A 13,760-nucleotide genomic window follows, 5' to 3' on the forward strand; every position below is an offset into this window, starting at 1 on the left:
TTGATTGTTGGCCAGTCCAACATTCATTTCAAAATAAAGTAACTCCTTGTTTTGGATAATCCCTTATGGTCCAACTAAAGCAAAAATGAATTTGAAAGTAAAAATGTGGGTCATTTAGCAGCAATAATCTGTCAAATTGTCTCTAAAATGTCCCATCAGTTAGATTTCAAATACTGTGTTTTGACCCAAATATTTATATACATTTAAATTTAAATATTATTTACATATTTACAATTTGGTTGCATGTGCACATGATGTGATATAGGGGGGATGGGGTGTAAATTTAGGAAATGCCTTCAGCATCTGCCATTTGTTTTTGTTTTTTTATCACCCCATGTTCTTTCCTTTCCTTTTTTTGTTTTGTTCCAGAGTCAGTCAGACTTAAGTCAAGAAGGTGGATTATTCTACTCTACATGTAAATCAATAACTCAAGATTTCAAACTCTGGTGAAACCAGTGTTGGGCAAATTACTTTTAAAAAGTTATTAGTTATAGTTACTCGTTACTTTCCCAAAAAAAGTAATTGAATAAGTTACGAAATTGCTCCTTCATAAATGTAAATTGTTACCAGGGAAAGTAATTATTGCGTTACTTTTTTTGAAGATCCTTCAAATATATAAAAGAAAACTGATTTTTGAGTGTGTTTCACGGGCCAGTGGCAGAGAGTAGAACAGCATAGGCGAGTATTTCATTTAACTTCATATTTATTGGAGTGTGAACCAAATTAAAAGACATCCCTGAAATCCACTGACAACTCCTCCCCTCAGTTAGCTGCACACATAGCTGTGTTCAAGTGAATAGGGTCTGCTGTGGACAACTCAAACTCGGAGATGCCATTAGTCGTTCAAGTGAAAGCAGCGTGGACAACTCAGACTCATGGGCCACACAGGGGACACATGAAGGCAGCGTGGGCAATTTCGCAAACAAATGGCTCGCAACAAATCGATTCTTATCGTTCACTTAAAAGAGCCGTTCAAAAGACTCAACTCATCCACGAACGTCACACCTCTAGTGTGTGACTAAGCAAGCCATAATAACAGCTGTTAGATATTAGTGCATACTAACACGCCACATTTCCCTGCCGGTAACGGTAATGGCGTTGTAACGTTTCAAGTAGTAACTAATTACATTACTCATTACTGGAAAATAATAACGGCGTTAGTTATTCCCAACACTGGGTGAAACCACATCATGGATTCCTCTATCTGAGTGGAGTCCTATGGGAGAATTGACTCTGTTCACTAAGGAAACAATAATTTAGTGAAAAATATTGGTTCCGTAACAATCAGACAACCTCTGGGATCATCTTTGATATCTTATCCACAGACAAGAACATTACGACAACATCTAATCAACATTAACGACATTAACTAAAGGACGGTTTTGTGAAACAAGTGACAGTTTGAGGTGTTTTATCTTCAGTCCTAGTATCTTTGTGTAAATGCCCAAACGCTATAGAAAATCACATTATTATTATTTTATTTATTTACTTATTTTTGTTTAGTTTATTTCGAATAGCAACAAGACAAAGTAATCTTACTTAGTCCTTAGAAATAAAACAGGTAGTAAGAAGTTATGGAAGAAAACAAAAAACAAAATTAAAACGTATACATATACAGTACAGGCCAAAAGTTTGGACACACCTTCTCATTCTTCGCATTTTCTTTATTTTCATGACTATTTTCATTGTAGAGTCTCACTGAAGGCATCAAAACTATGAATGAACACATGCGGAATTATGTATTTACCAAAAAAGTGTGAAATAACTGAAAACATCTCTTATATTCTAGTTTCTTCAGAGTAGCCACCCTTAGCTCTGATGACTGCTTTGCACACTCTTGGCATTCTCTTGATGAGCTTCCAGAGGTAGTCACCTGAAATGGTTTTCACTTCATAGCTGTGCCTTGTCAGGGTTACTTAGTGGAATTTCTTGCCTTATTGATGGGGTTGGGACCATCAGTTGTGTTGTGCAGAAGTCAGGTTGATGCACAGCTGACAGCCCTATTGGACAACTGTTAGAATGCATATTATGGCGAGAACCAATCAGCTAAGTAAAGACAAACGAGTGGCCATCATTACTTTAAGAAATGAAGGTCAGTCAGTCTAGAAAATTTCAAAAACTTTGAATGTGTCCCCAAGTGCAGTCGCAAAAACCATCAAGCGCTCCAACGAAACTGGCTCACATGAGGACCGCCCCAGGAAAGGAAGACCAAGAGTCACCTCTGATGCTGAAGATAAATTCATCTGAGTCACCAGCCTCAGAAATCGCAAATTAACAGCAGCTCAGATTAGAGACCAGATGAATACCACACAGAGCTCTAGCAGCAGACACATCTCTACAACAACTGTTAAGAGGAGACTGCACCAATCAGGCCTTCATGGTCAAACAGCTGCTAGGAAACCACTGCTAAGGAGAGGCAACAAACAGAAGAGATTTATTTGGGCCAAGAAACCCAAGGAATGGACATTAGACCAGTGGAAATCTGTGCTTTGGTCTGATGAGTCCAAATTTGAGATCTTTGGATCCAACCGCCGTGTCTTTGTGCGATGGAGAAAAGGTAAACGGATGGATGACATGCCTGGTTCCCACCGTGAAGCATGGAGGAGGAGGTGTGATGGTGTGGGGGTGCTTTGCTGGTGACGCTGTTGGGGATTTATTCAAGATTGAAGGCAACCTGAAGCAGCATGGCTACCACAGCATCCTGCAGCGACGTGCCATTCCATCCGGTCTGTGTTTAGTTGGACCATCATTTATGTTTCAACAGGACAATGACCCCAAACACACCTCCAGGCTGTGTGAGGGATATCTGACCAAGAAGGAGAGTGATGGAGTGCTGCGCCAGATGACCTGGCCTCCACAGTCACCGGACCTGAACCCAACCGAGATGGTTTGGTTGAGCTGGACCGCAGAGTGAAGGCAAAAGGACCAACAAGTGCTAAGCATCTCTGGGAACTTCTTCAAGACTGTTAGGAAACCATTTCAGGTGACTACCTCTGGAAGCTCATCAAGAGAATGCCAAGAGTGTGCAAAACAGTCATCAGAGCTAAGGGTGGCTACTTTGAAGAAACTAGAATATTAGAGATGTTTTCAGTTATTTCACACTTTTTTGTTAAGTACATAATTCCACATGTGTTCATTCATAGTTTTGATGCCTTCAGTGAGGATCTACAATGTAAATAGTCATGAAAATAAAGAAAATGCAAAGAATGAGAAGGTGTGTCCAAACTTTTGGCCTGTACTGTACATGACTTAATTTGCACATTCGAAAAGGAGAGGGAGGAAGTGTAACTTAAACTTAATAATAATAACATTATTATTATTATTATTATTATTATTATTATTAGTATTAGTATTAGTATTAGTATTAGTATTATTGACCTCATCAAGTGTCCCAAAGCTTTAAACTGAACTAAAATCATGAGACATACAATCCTCAATCCGAAACAGTCAAAATGCTGTCAAGTGTAACTGATGCCAGTTTAACAGATTTCTTCAGTGTTGTTCTTCACGTCTTGAGCTCAGAATAAACATATGTTGTCCCTCAGGGGCCCCAGTGTCACTGCCATCCAGGCTGGACTGGACAACACTGTGACGAGCCAATAACAGGAGGCCTTACTGGAGCGGATGTTGTCACCATGGCAACCGAGGCCAACCCATGTGAAAATAGCAAGTGAGTGTGTTGTGATTGTTACGCATCAGCTGCTGCCTGTTATTTACACTTCACAGAGTTAATTCCTTGACTTGATAAATGCTTTGTGTTGTTTTACTTTCAGTTTCACTTTATTTGGAAAATGCATCAAAACAAACAAAATAATCTGACCTTAGTGCCTAGAACTAAAACAGATTTCAAGACAACATGAAAACTTAGAAATATGCAAGAAAACAATATATAGACTTCATTTGTATACTGGAAAAGGAGTGGGAGGAAGTGTCACTCATTTAGTCCCACCCCTTCTCCACTCAAGAGTCTATCATTTAACTTCCTGTCAGCATAAGGCTGTATGAAAAGTCTGTTCCCTTGCATGTGTTTGAAAATTGTTGTCCCCAATTGTCATTTTCACAAAATACACATACATACAGTACAGGCCAAAAGTTTGGACACACCTTCTCATTCTTCGCATTTTCTTTATTTTCATGACTATTTACATTGTAGATTCTCACTGAAGGCATCAAAACTATGAATGAACACATGCGGAATTATGTACTTAACAAAAAAGTGTGAAATAACTGAAAACATCTCTTATATTCTAGTTTCTTCAAAGTAGCCACCCTTAGCTCTGATGACTGCCTTGCACACCCTTGGCATTCTCTTGATGAGCATCAAGAGGTAGTCACCTGAAATGGTTTTCACTTCATAGCTGTGCCTTGTCAGGGTTACTTAGTGGAATTTCTTGCCTTATTGATGGGGTTGGGACCATCAGTTGTGTTGTGCAGAAGTCAGGTTGATGCACAGCTGACAGCCCTATTGGACAACTGTTAGAATGCATATTATGGCGAGAACCAATCAGCTAAGTAAAGACAAACGAGTGGCCATCATTACTTTAAGAAATGAAGGTCAGTCAGTCTAGAAAATTTCAAAAACTTTGAATGTGTCCCCAAGTGCAGTCGCAAAAACCATCAAGCGCTCCAACGAAACTGGCTCACATGAGGACCGCCCCAGGAAAGGAAGACCAAGAGTCACCTCTGATGCTGAAGATAAGTTCATCTGAGTCACCAGCCTCAGAAATCGCAAATTAACAGCAGCTCAGATTAGAGACTAGATGAATACCACACAGAGCTCTAGCAGCAGACACATCTCTACAACAACTGTTAAGAGGAGACTGCGCCAATCAGGTCTTCATGGTCAAACAGCTGCTAGGAAACCACTGCTCAGGAGAGGCAACAAACAGAAGAGATTTATTTGGGCCAAGAAACCCAAGGAATGGACATTAGACCAGTGGAAATCTGTGCTTTGGTCTGATGAGTCCAAATTTGAGATCTTTGGATCCAACCGCCGTGTCTTTGTGCGACGCAGAAAAGGTGAACGGATGGATGTTACATGCCTGGTTCCCACTGTGAAGCATGGAGGGGGAGGTGTGATGGTGTGGGGGTGCTTTGCTGGTGACGCTGTTGGGGATTTATTCAAGATTGTAGGCAACCTGAATCAGCATGGCTACCACAGCATCCTGAAGTGACATGCCATTCCATCCGGTTTGCGTTTAGTTGGACCATCATTTATGTTTCAACAGGACAATGACCCCAAACACACCTCCAGGCTGTGTGAGGGATATTTGACCAAGAAGGAGAGTGATGGAGTGCTGCGCCAGATGACCTGGCCTCCACAGTCACCGGACCTGAACCCAACCGAGATGGTTTGGGGTGAGCTGGACCGCAGAGTGAAGGCAAAAGGACCAACAAGTGCTAAGCATCTCTGGGAACTTCTTCAAGACTGTTAGGAAACCATTTCAGGTGACTACCTCTTGAAGCTCATCAAGAGAATGCCAAGAGTGTGCAAAACAGTCATCAGAGCTAAGGGTGGCTACTTTGAAGAAACTAGAATATAAGATATGTTTTCAGTTATTTCACACTTTTTTGTTAAGTACATAATTCCACATGTGTTCATTCATAGTTCTGATGCCTTCAGTGAGAATCTACAATGTAAATAGTCATGAAAATAAAGAAAATGCAAAGAATGAGAAGGTGTGTCCAAACTTTTGGCCTGTACTGTACATAAACTATATGGACAAAAGTATTGGGACACTTTGAATTCAGGTGTTTCTCAAGGGTCTGGGATACATAACAATAATGACAAATGTCAGAATATAGTTTTATATTGTGATAAATATTGTTGCAATTGTTAGCTTTGTTATCTTTGATTCCAAAATGCCTCAGAGATGATTTGAGATGATGATTTTTTTTTCTTTAGTTTTTTATCCATGACTATGATTTTAAATGTTCTACCTCTAAATTTCTAAAATATTTTTTTGTGCTCTGACTGTAAATAAAAATTTTCTACCACAACTAACCATCTACTTTCATCACATTGCACTTAGGAAGATAAGATAAATAAATATTGTACTGATTGGTTTTGTTTAAATTGTAATATTACTTCCAAAATTTCTAAGAGATGGTTTTTACTTAATTCCCCTCAACATTGATAGATGGATTTTTTTTTTTTTTTTATCCATGACTGTGATTTTAAATGTTCTACCTCTAAATTTCTAAAATATTTTTCGTGCTTTGAATGTAAATAATAATTTTCTACCACAACTAACCATCTACTGTCTTCAAATCTCACTTTGGAAGAAAAATCTACCATTAAACTTTAAGGAAATATTAATGTTTATTTCTCAAATCATCATAAACAGGACATCTTATAGCTGTAGCCATGATGTGTCCCAATATTTTTGTCCATATAGGTTAGAAACATCACTATTTGATTAACTTTGGAATTTTGGCATTTTGGAAGCAAAGACAGTAATTTAAACAAAACAAACCAATGGTCTGATAATTATCCCAATATGAAACTATATTATGACGTTTGCCATTATTGTTTTATTTGTTTTGTAAATTTTGAACATTATTACAAATATTCAATTATTTATCTCATTGTTGTATTGTGGCTGCCTCCACTGCTACTGCTGCCACAATAGTACTAGCAAATTAGACTACTAGTATTATATATTTTTGTATTATTACAACAATTATTATTTTCCCCCTCACTCCCCCTTCTCTTTTTCTCACTTTCATTCACACTCCCTTCTTCCCCTTTTCCCTGTCGCCCCTAACCAAGTTATATTGTTTAAGTGCTCTTTACATTTATTGTCTTTTTCATTGTTGTTATTTGTCACTACCCTGTTGTTGTTGTTGTTTTTGGTTTGTGTATTTGTTTGATTTTCCCTTTGTTTATGTGTTGTTGTTTTTCTGTCCACCATGTCTTGTTAACTATCACTAATTTAAAGAAAATATATATATTGTTTTGTACCCCAGACCCCTGTTAGAAAAGAAACACCTGAATTCAACATATAACAGATACTTTTGTCCACCTATATTGACATACAAAAAAGAAATTAATATATGCATACATCCTTGACGGCAAAACAAAATGAATAATTAAATAAAGTTTTATGTTTTTGTGGCGTTTTTTTGCAGATGTGTGAAGGGTGCGTGTGTGATGCTGGACTCACAGATGTATCGCTGTGACTGTGAGGACGGTTACCATGGCGTGTTGTGTAACCTGAAGGGGGAGCCGGCGAGTCTGTGCCAAGGGCTGCCATGTGTCCACGGACAGTGTGAAGAGACGGTGGACGGAGAGAGCTGCACCTGCCAGCAGGGATTCACCGGACAGAGCTGTGATATAGGTAGGCTGCAAAGGTCACGAATACAACTATGGAATAAAAGCTGCACTTGACATATATTTAGAAGGATGTAGAGCAGGGGTCACCAACCTTTTCTCTTCTGTGAGCAACTTTTACATAATGAAGTTGCTGGAGAGCTACTCTAATTGAGCAACATTTATTTACATAGCTAGTTTTCATACATACGCATATTTTGTGTAATACGTTTGAAACATTGTGTTCTTTATTTATTTTATTTACTTATTTATCGATATTTCTTTGTTTTAATATTTACAATATTTAAAATGTGTTAATATGAAACTATTATTTTACTTTTATTAAGAAAATCAAAAGTAGAAAAAAACAAATACAAGCATTTGCTGCTGTATTCCTAAATATTTTAATACTATGTCAAAAATTATGAAATGGAACAATCCTGCATATTTTTATAGAATTATTAAAAACAAATAATACACACCTGTATGTGCATTTTTAATACTTTGAAATTGTGAAAAAGAATGTTGTCACTCACACAATAAAACTTCACCAGCATGTGCTGCTGTATTTCTTAAGGATTTGACCTTTTTTAAATTCACATATGCTGTCAAAACATATCAATTAAAAACAGAACAACTTTGTGCACATAAATCCACCATCCCCGTCACTTCTACAGTCATCACACTGGAGTAAAACACAGAGGCACCTGTTCAGGTCCAACTCCAGCTGTCTGAGCGCATGCGCACATAGCGCACATATGTTTGTGCTTGTCCAGGATGTGAACCACTGTAATGATGCCTCTGTTGAAGCGCTGGTCTTGGTCAGTTTAGTGAACATGGACTGTTGTTTTTGGGGTTTAGTTTTCAGCTCTTTTACCTTCTCTTTACGGAGGCTGATTCCCACTGGAGAATCTTCAGAAAAGTTGCTGTGAACTATGGTGAAATTCCGCTCCACGTTGCGTCTTTTACCGGCTGCCAGGCTCGTGCCACAGATCAGACACACGCACTTGTCTTTCACTTTTGTCAAACAGAAGTCCATGTCTCATTGTTGGTGAAAATAACTCCCTGACTATACTCGGCCCACTTAGTTGCAGGGCTGAACCCACTTCCTGCCTGGCATCTGGCTCATCCTGCTCTTCCTGGGCCCCGCCCCTCTCCAATGACAGACAGCAAACTCAGTGCTAAAGTTTGATTGACAGCTACTTGACCATTTCATCTCGGGAGGGGGGCAGGACACTTGTAATTTTGATTGGGTGGAAATTTAGACCTGTTCAACTAAATGACGATTCAACTTTGTGCTCTTATATTATTGACCCTTGGCAGCTACCAGTAGATCGCGAGCAACGTGTTGGAGACATCTGGACTAGTTCTATTTTTAGAACAGGCCTGCAGGCGACTCGCATGGTCCTTGCGGGCGACCTGGCGCCCACGGGCACCAGGTTGGTGATCCCTGATGTAGAGTGATGTGATTGAAGAAATGGGGAAAAGAATGAACACAATCTTTGCTGTACAGTGATGTTTATGACTTAGTGACATTATGCAGAGAGTGGCGCTGTGTAAAACCTACAAAAATGGAAGTTACTCTTTTTATTCAAGTGTTTCTTTTTTTAAGTTAGAATAGATCATTTGGACATTTTTCTTGTTTACCAAGCAAGTAGAAATCAAATTGTAACATTATGTTTCTCACCATAATCAGAACCTGTGTGGAAACATGCCTCATCTTTTGGTGCTAAATGATTATTATCCAATTAAAAAAAGGGTAAATACAGCACTGTAACTCTGTAACACTGTAAGTCTTAGGCCACTTTTAGCTTAGTTGTTTTTAAAGGGTTGTAACAAGTAACAAGAGTCTTTTTTTCTTCAGACACATCAGGAAAATACAGGAATTATGTCCAGTAGTAAAAAGACAACTCAATCAAAATAACACTGTCTTATAATGTTGACGTGCTGTGTCAGCTGATAGTTTACATTATAGCTCTGTTACCTTAGCTTTGTTTTTAGACAGAAAACAGCCACAGTAAAACCACAAATCACCTCTGTTTTCAACAAACACTCTATTGGTCACATACAGATCTGGAAAAATATAAGAGGCCACTGCAAAATTATCGCTTTCTCTGTTTTTACCATTTATAGGTATGTGTTTGAGTAAAATGAACATTTTTGTTTTGTTCTCCAAACTACCGACAACATTTCTCCTAAATTCCAAATAAAAATACTGTTATTTAGAGCATGTATTTGCAGAACACGACACATGGTCAGCATAACAAAAAAAAAAATGCAGGTGTTTTCAGACCTGAAATAATGCAAAGAAAACCAGTTCATATTCATTTCTAAACAACACAAACTAATGTTGTAACTTGGGAGAAGTTCAGACATTAAAATTTAGTGGAATAACCCTGATTTTCAATGACAGCTTTCACGTGTCTTGGCTCTCCTTCATTGCTGTTGGATGACTTTATGCAGCTCCTGACAGAGAAATTAAAGAAGCTCAGACATGTTCCATGGCTTGTGACCATCCATTTTACTCCAGAAGTTTTCAAAGTGGGTTCAGGTCTGGAGATTGGGCTGGACATGACAGGGTTTTCATCTGGTGGTCCGTCATCCACACCTTTATGGACCTAGCTGAGTCCAGGAGCATTGTCCTGATAGAAAAAAACAGTCCTCAGAGTTTGGGAACATTGTCAGAGCAGAAGTCCAGTAGTTTTCAATAGTTATTTTTGGATTCCAATTACTTCTGTGGTACTAATAGCACTGTTTTGCATATCGTAAAAAGATAGTGATGGCCACAGTAGTGGTTTTTAAACTTCTCCATCTTAAATAAGACATGGATCAGGTGTTTATTCAGTAGAATAAGGTGTGTTTGTGTTGGAATGCAACAGACACAGGAATGGAATGGCTGTCATACATGCAGACATGCTGATTTCACAGGAAAATGCAGTGGTCTCTGATTATTTTCCAGAACTATACATCCACAGGCTGATCAGTGGAAATAAATTCAGTTCTTTTATAAATATTAGTTCTGCAGTCCAATACATTCATGTACTTAGCAGAACAGCAGAACACTTGATTCTAATGATTTTAATGGCTTTTAATAAATAATACTTTGCACATATTATAACAGCTCTGTTAAATGTCAGTTGCATTGCTTGTATTCATTGTTTTACAAACGTTAATGACCATTTTACACCAACAGGAAACCAGTATTAAATATTATTTAGTAGGCCACATGGACATATGGAACTAGCGCACAATGACTCGAAATATGAAATAGCTGCTTCCATAAGGTTAAAAAAAAAACAACAAATATGATGTCAACCTGAAGGGAAGAGACTGAAGACCCTCCGTCATCATTACAGTCCTGTTTGGGATCAGTACGGGTTCAGGTGAAAGACAACAGCGAGGAAAGAGACGCTGGTAAGACGGACGTTGTTTGGCCCCTAGGAACCTGTATAGTAGAGGAATAGAACCCTGGAGTTGGAAGTTGTAAAGGAGTTGAAAGGATGTTAAGTTTCACTTTTGTTTCATCCCAGCGTTAGTTACGTTAGTTATGGACCAAACCCCCACGTATAACCCTCCCCGCCTCCGAGAAAAAAAAAAAAAGAAATCCCCCCTCTGTGTTTTTGACAAATCGCACCCTGCACACATGCACACATGCACGCGCACACACACACACACACACACACACACGTACACAAAGTGGCCTAAACAGTTTATCTGTCCTAACATAAATAATAATTAGGTTAATTTATTTGACAGTGTTTCTCTTCAGTTTGTTTAAACAGAATACCAGTTTGCTCTCTTGTTAATGTTGCATTTCATGTGGAATTTTTTTTGTTATTTTAAAGCAGAATGTGAACTGACAGAAATGTGATTAGATTTTTGTTGTTTGTTCAAAACTCCCTTTCAGGGAAAAGTGCAATACTAATGTTTAAAATACATGTAGTAATATTTTATTTTCTATTTGATTTATAGCAGCAGAATTATATTATTCCTGTTTTTCAATATTCTATTGTTTCCAAAAATTGGTAGAAGAATGTTCAAAAATTCATAAATGCATTAAAGACATTTTGAGGGGTTTTCTTTCTTCCCGTACTGAACCGAAAAAAACTGAACCGTGGCTTTGAAAACCGAAAACGTACCGAACCGAAAATTTTGTGTACCGTTACAGGCCTATTATTTAGACAATGATTCAGAGGCCTGATTTCTGACATTTTTCCCATCGTGGGCAGCACTTCATATTATAAAACTTCATTATGATTTCTCAGTTTATACATTTACAAGTACTTTTTTTGCCATAAATCAAGAGTTTATAGAAACGCATTCATGTGATGTCAAATTCAAGAACCAATTACTGTACATTAGCAGCAGCGGCACTGTGCAGCAGCATGGGTCCAGCTGGTACAGTACAGTACTTAGTCCACTGATGACACATTGTACTTTATATATGTCAGTATTTATAATGGATAATGCAGACATTTAAAATATTCTCAGTATTTATGTCTTGCTGAGGGCAGCCTGCATTAAGTACTCTACTGTACCACCCTCGATGATATTTCACTTAGAGTTTAATACCAAAATACCATCTAATGCTCCAAATATTGCATCATGAGCCTACTGGTGCTCCCCCATGTCCGAAAAAATTTTGTGGGGGGTATGATGTGCCGGACGATATGTAACCCCCCCACCCCCACCCCTTTCACAAACCTCAATCCATAAGCGGGGGTTTTTATAGCTCTGTAGATAAAGCTGTGAGAAAGTGAAAGTGAACTCCCCTCACCTTATCATTGTCTACCTGCTGCCCCCCGAATTTGAATTTGCAACCAGGGGGTGAGGGGGTGGGGGAGTGATGTGTTGGACGATATTCAACCCCTACTATTACTGTTAGCATACAAGGTTTTAATAGCCTTACAGAAGTATTTACCACTTTTTTTTGTAAAGAATGAAAGATGAATTAATGTCCTGTTGTATCAAAGGTCTAATAGAAATCAAGAACGAGAATAAAGCTATCTTCAGATATTAAGAATAATCAAGAACGTCCAACATGAGTGATATAATTTGAGATGTTTCTGTTTCTCGTAAACATTAAAAGAGTGTTGACATTGCTACCAACATTTCCTTAAGAATAGTTGATATCCCTGACAAGCCAGTAACGCTATGAGCTGTTTAAATATGAAATGTCATTTGAAATTGACAAATGAGCCGTACCACGGTACATGCTCGTACCAAACCGTGAGGGGCGCACCGAACTGTGAGGGGCGTACCGAACAGTTTGACGGTACGACATGTACGGTTGCACCCCTAGTATTTACATAAACATTCTCAAGAGCCGTGGCTTGTGAAGTGGATTTCTTGTAGGACAGTGGACTTGTGCTGCCAGGTTCCACTGTATGCTTTCCTTTAATATTCAGTGTTTGTATCACAGTTCTAGGTTTCTGTGGTCATAAATTGTCTCCTGTGTTATTTTACTGATGAATGCAGGCGACAATGGGCAGTATTTATGTTGGTGTGTTTCTCTAACTCTGATCTGCAGAGTCCCCGTGTCGAGGTGAACCGGTCAGGGATTACCACCGAGTGCAGCGTGGCTCCGTCCTCTGCCAGACGTCCAAGCCCTTCTCCTGGGTCGAATGCCGAGGTCGGTGCCAGGCCGGGACCGATCCGAACGTGACCGCCGCTGCCGCCTCCTGCTGCGCCCCCCTGAGGGTCCGCCGCCGCCGGCTGACCTTCGAATGCGACGACGGGACCTCGATCACGCAGGACATGGAGAAGCCTGTGGAATGTGGCTGCAAGGAGTGTGTGTAGTACTGTGGATGTGATGGTGCGCACATACACACATGCAAACACAACACACACCAAGCTAAAGAGGTACACACACTGTAGGGATTCTCTCACTGATAAACAGACATTTTCCATTTTTGGTTCTGTGTTTTTGCGGACAGCTCCAGTTTTGTAACATAAAGACAGTTCTTCCCTCTCGAGACATGAAATCAACAATCGACCTCATCATCGTCATCTTCCTCCTGCTCTCCGACTACATAACTCCAGCTCATTATTAAGGTACACGTGTCCATCACAGCCGCGACGGCGAGTGGCAACTTGTCACAGGAAATGAAGGTATTAAATTGCTTTGAAATAAAAAGGTTTGACAGTCCACAGACCTGTTACAAATCACTCCACTATATATTATTTTGTTGTTAGACATGTAATGTATGCTCTCACGTCTCAGACTGTATACTCTATAAGCCTATGTACACTATGTGGACAAAAGTATTGGGACATGTTGAAATCAGATGTTTCTTTTGTAACAGGGGTCTGGTCTACAAAACAATAACAATAAATGTCATAATATAGTTTTATATTGTGATAAACATCATTGCATTGCAGTGGTTAGTTTTGTTTAAATTGTTACCCCACCCTCCGAAGGGGAGGCAAGGGATATTGTTTTTGGTTT

The 13,760-nt window shown here is 39.1% G+C and overlaps 1 protein-coding gene across 2 annotated transcripts in view; it reads left to right on the forward strand.

Annotated features, from left to right (window-relative positions):
- The window catches only part of slit1b (slit homolog 1b (Drosophila)), a 170,397-nt gene extending 156,924 nt beyond the window's left edge, over positions 1 to 13,473 (forward strand). For both annotated transcript variants that reach the window (XM_030132448.1, XM_030132458.1), the window contains 3 exons: positions 3,546 to 3,670; positions 7,132 to 7,340; positions 12,843 to 13,473. In XM_030132448.1, coding sequence (XP_029988308.1) covers positions 3,546 to 3,670; positions 7,132 to 7,340; positions 12,843 to 13,111 — 603 coding nt within the window. In that variant the 3' untranslated portion in view covers positions 13,112 to 13,473. The remainder of the gene's footprint in view (positions 1 to 3,545; positions 3,671 to 7,131; positions 7,341 to 12,842) is intronic.
- Positions 13,474 to 13,760: the final 287 nt, after the last annotated feature.

Source organism: Sphaeramia orbicularis, chromosome 1 (assembly GCF_902148855.1).
Source record: "Sphaeramia orbicularis chromosome 1, fSphaOr1.1, whole genome shotgun sequence".
Lineage (NCBI taxonomy): Eukaryota > Metazoa > Chordata > Actinopteri > Kurtiformes > Apogonidae > Sphaeramia > Sphaeramia orbicularis.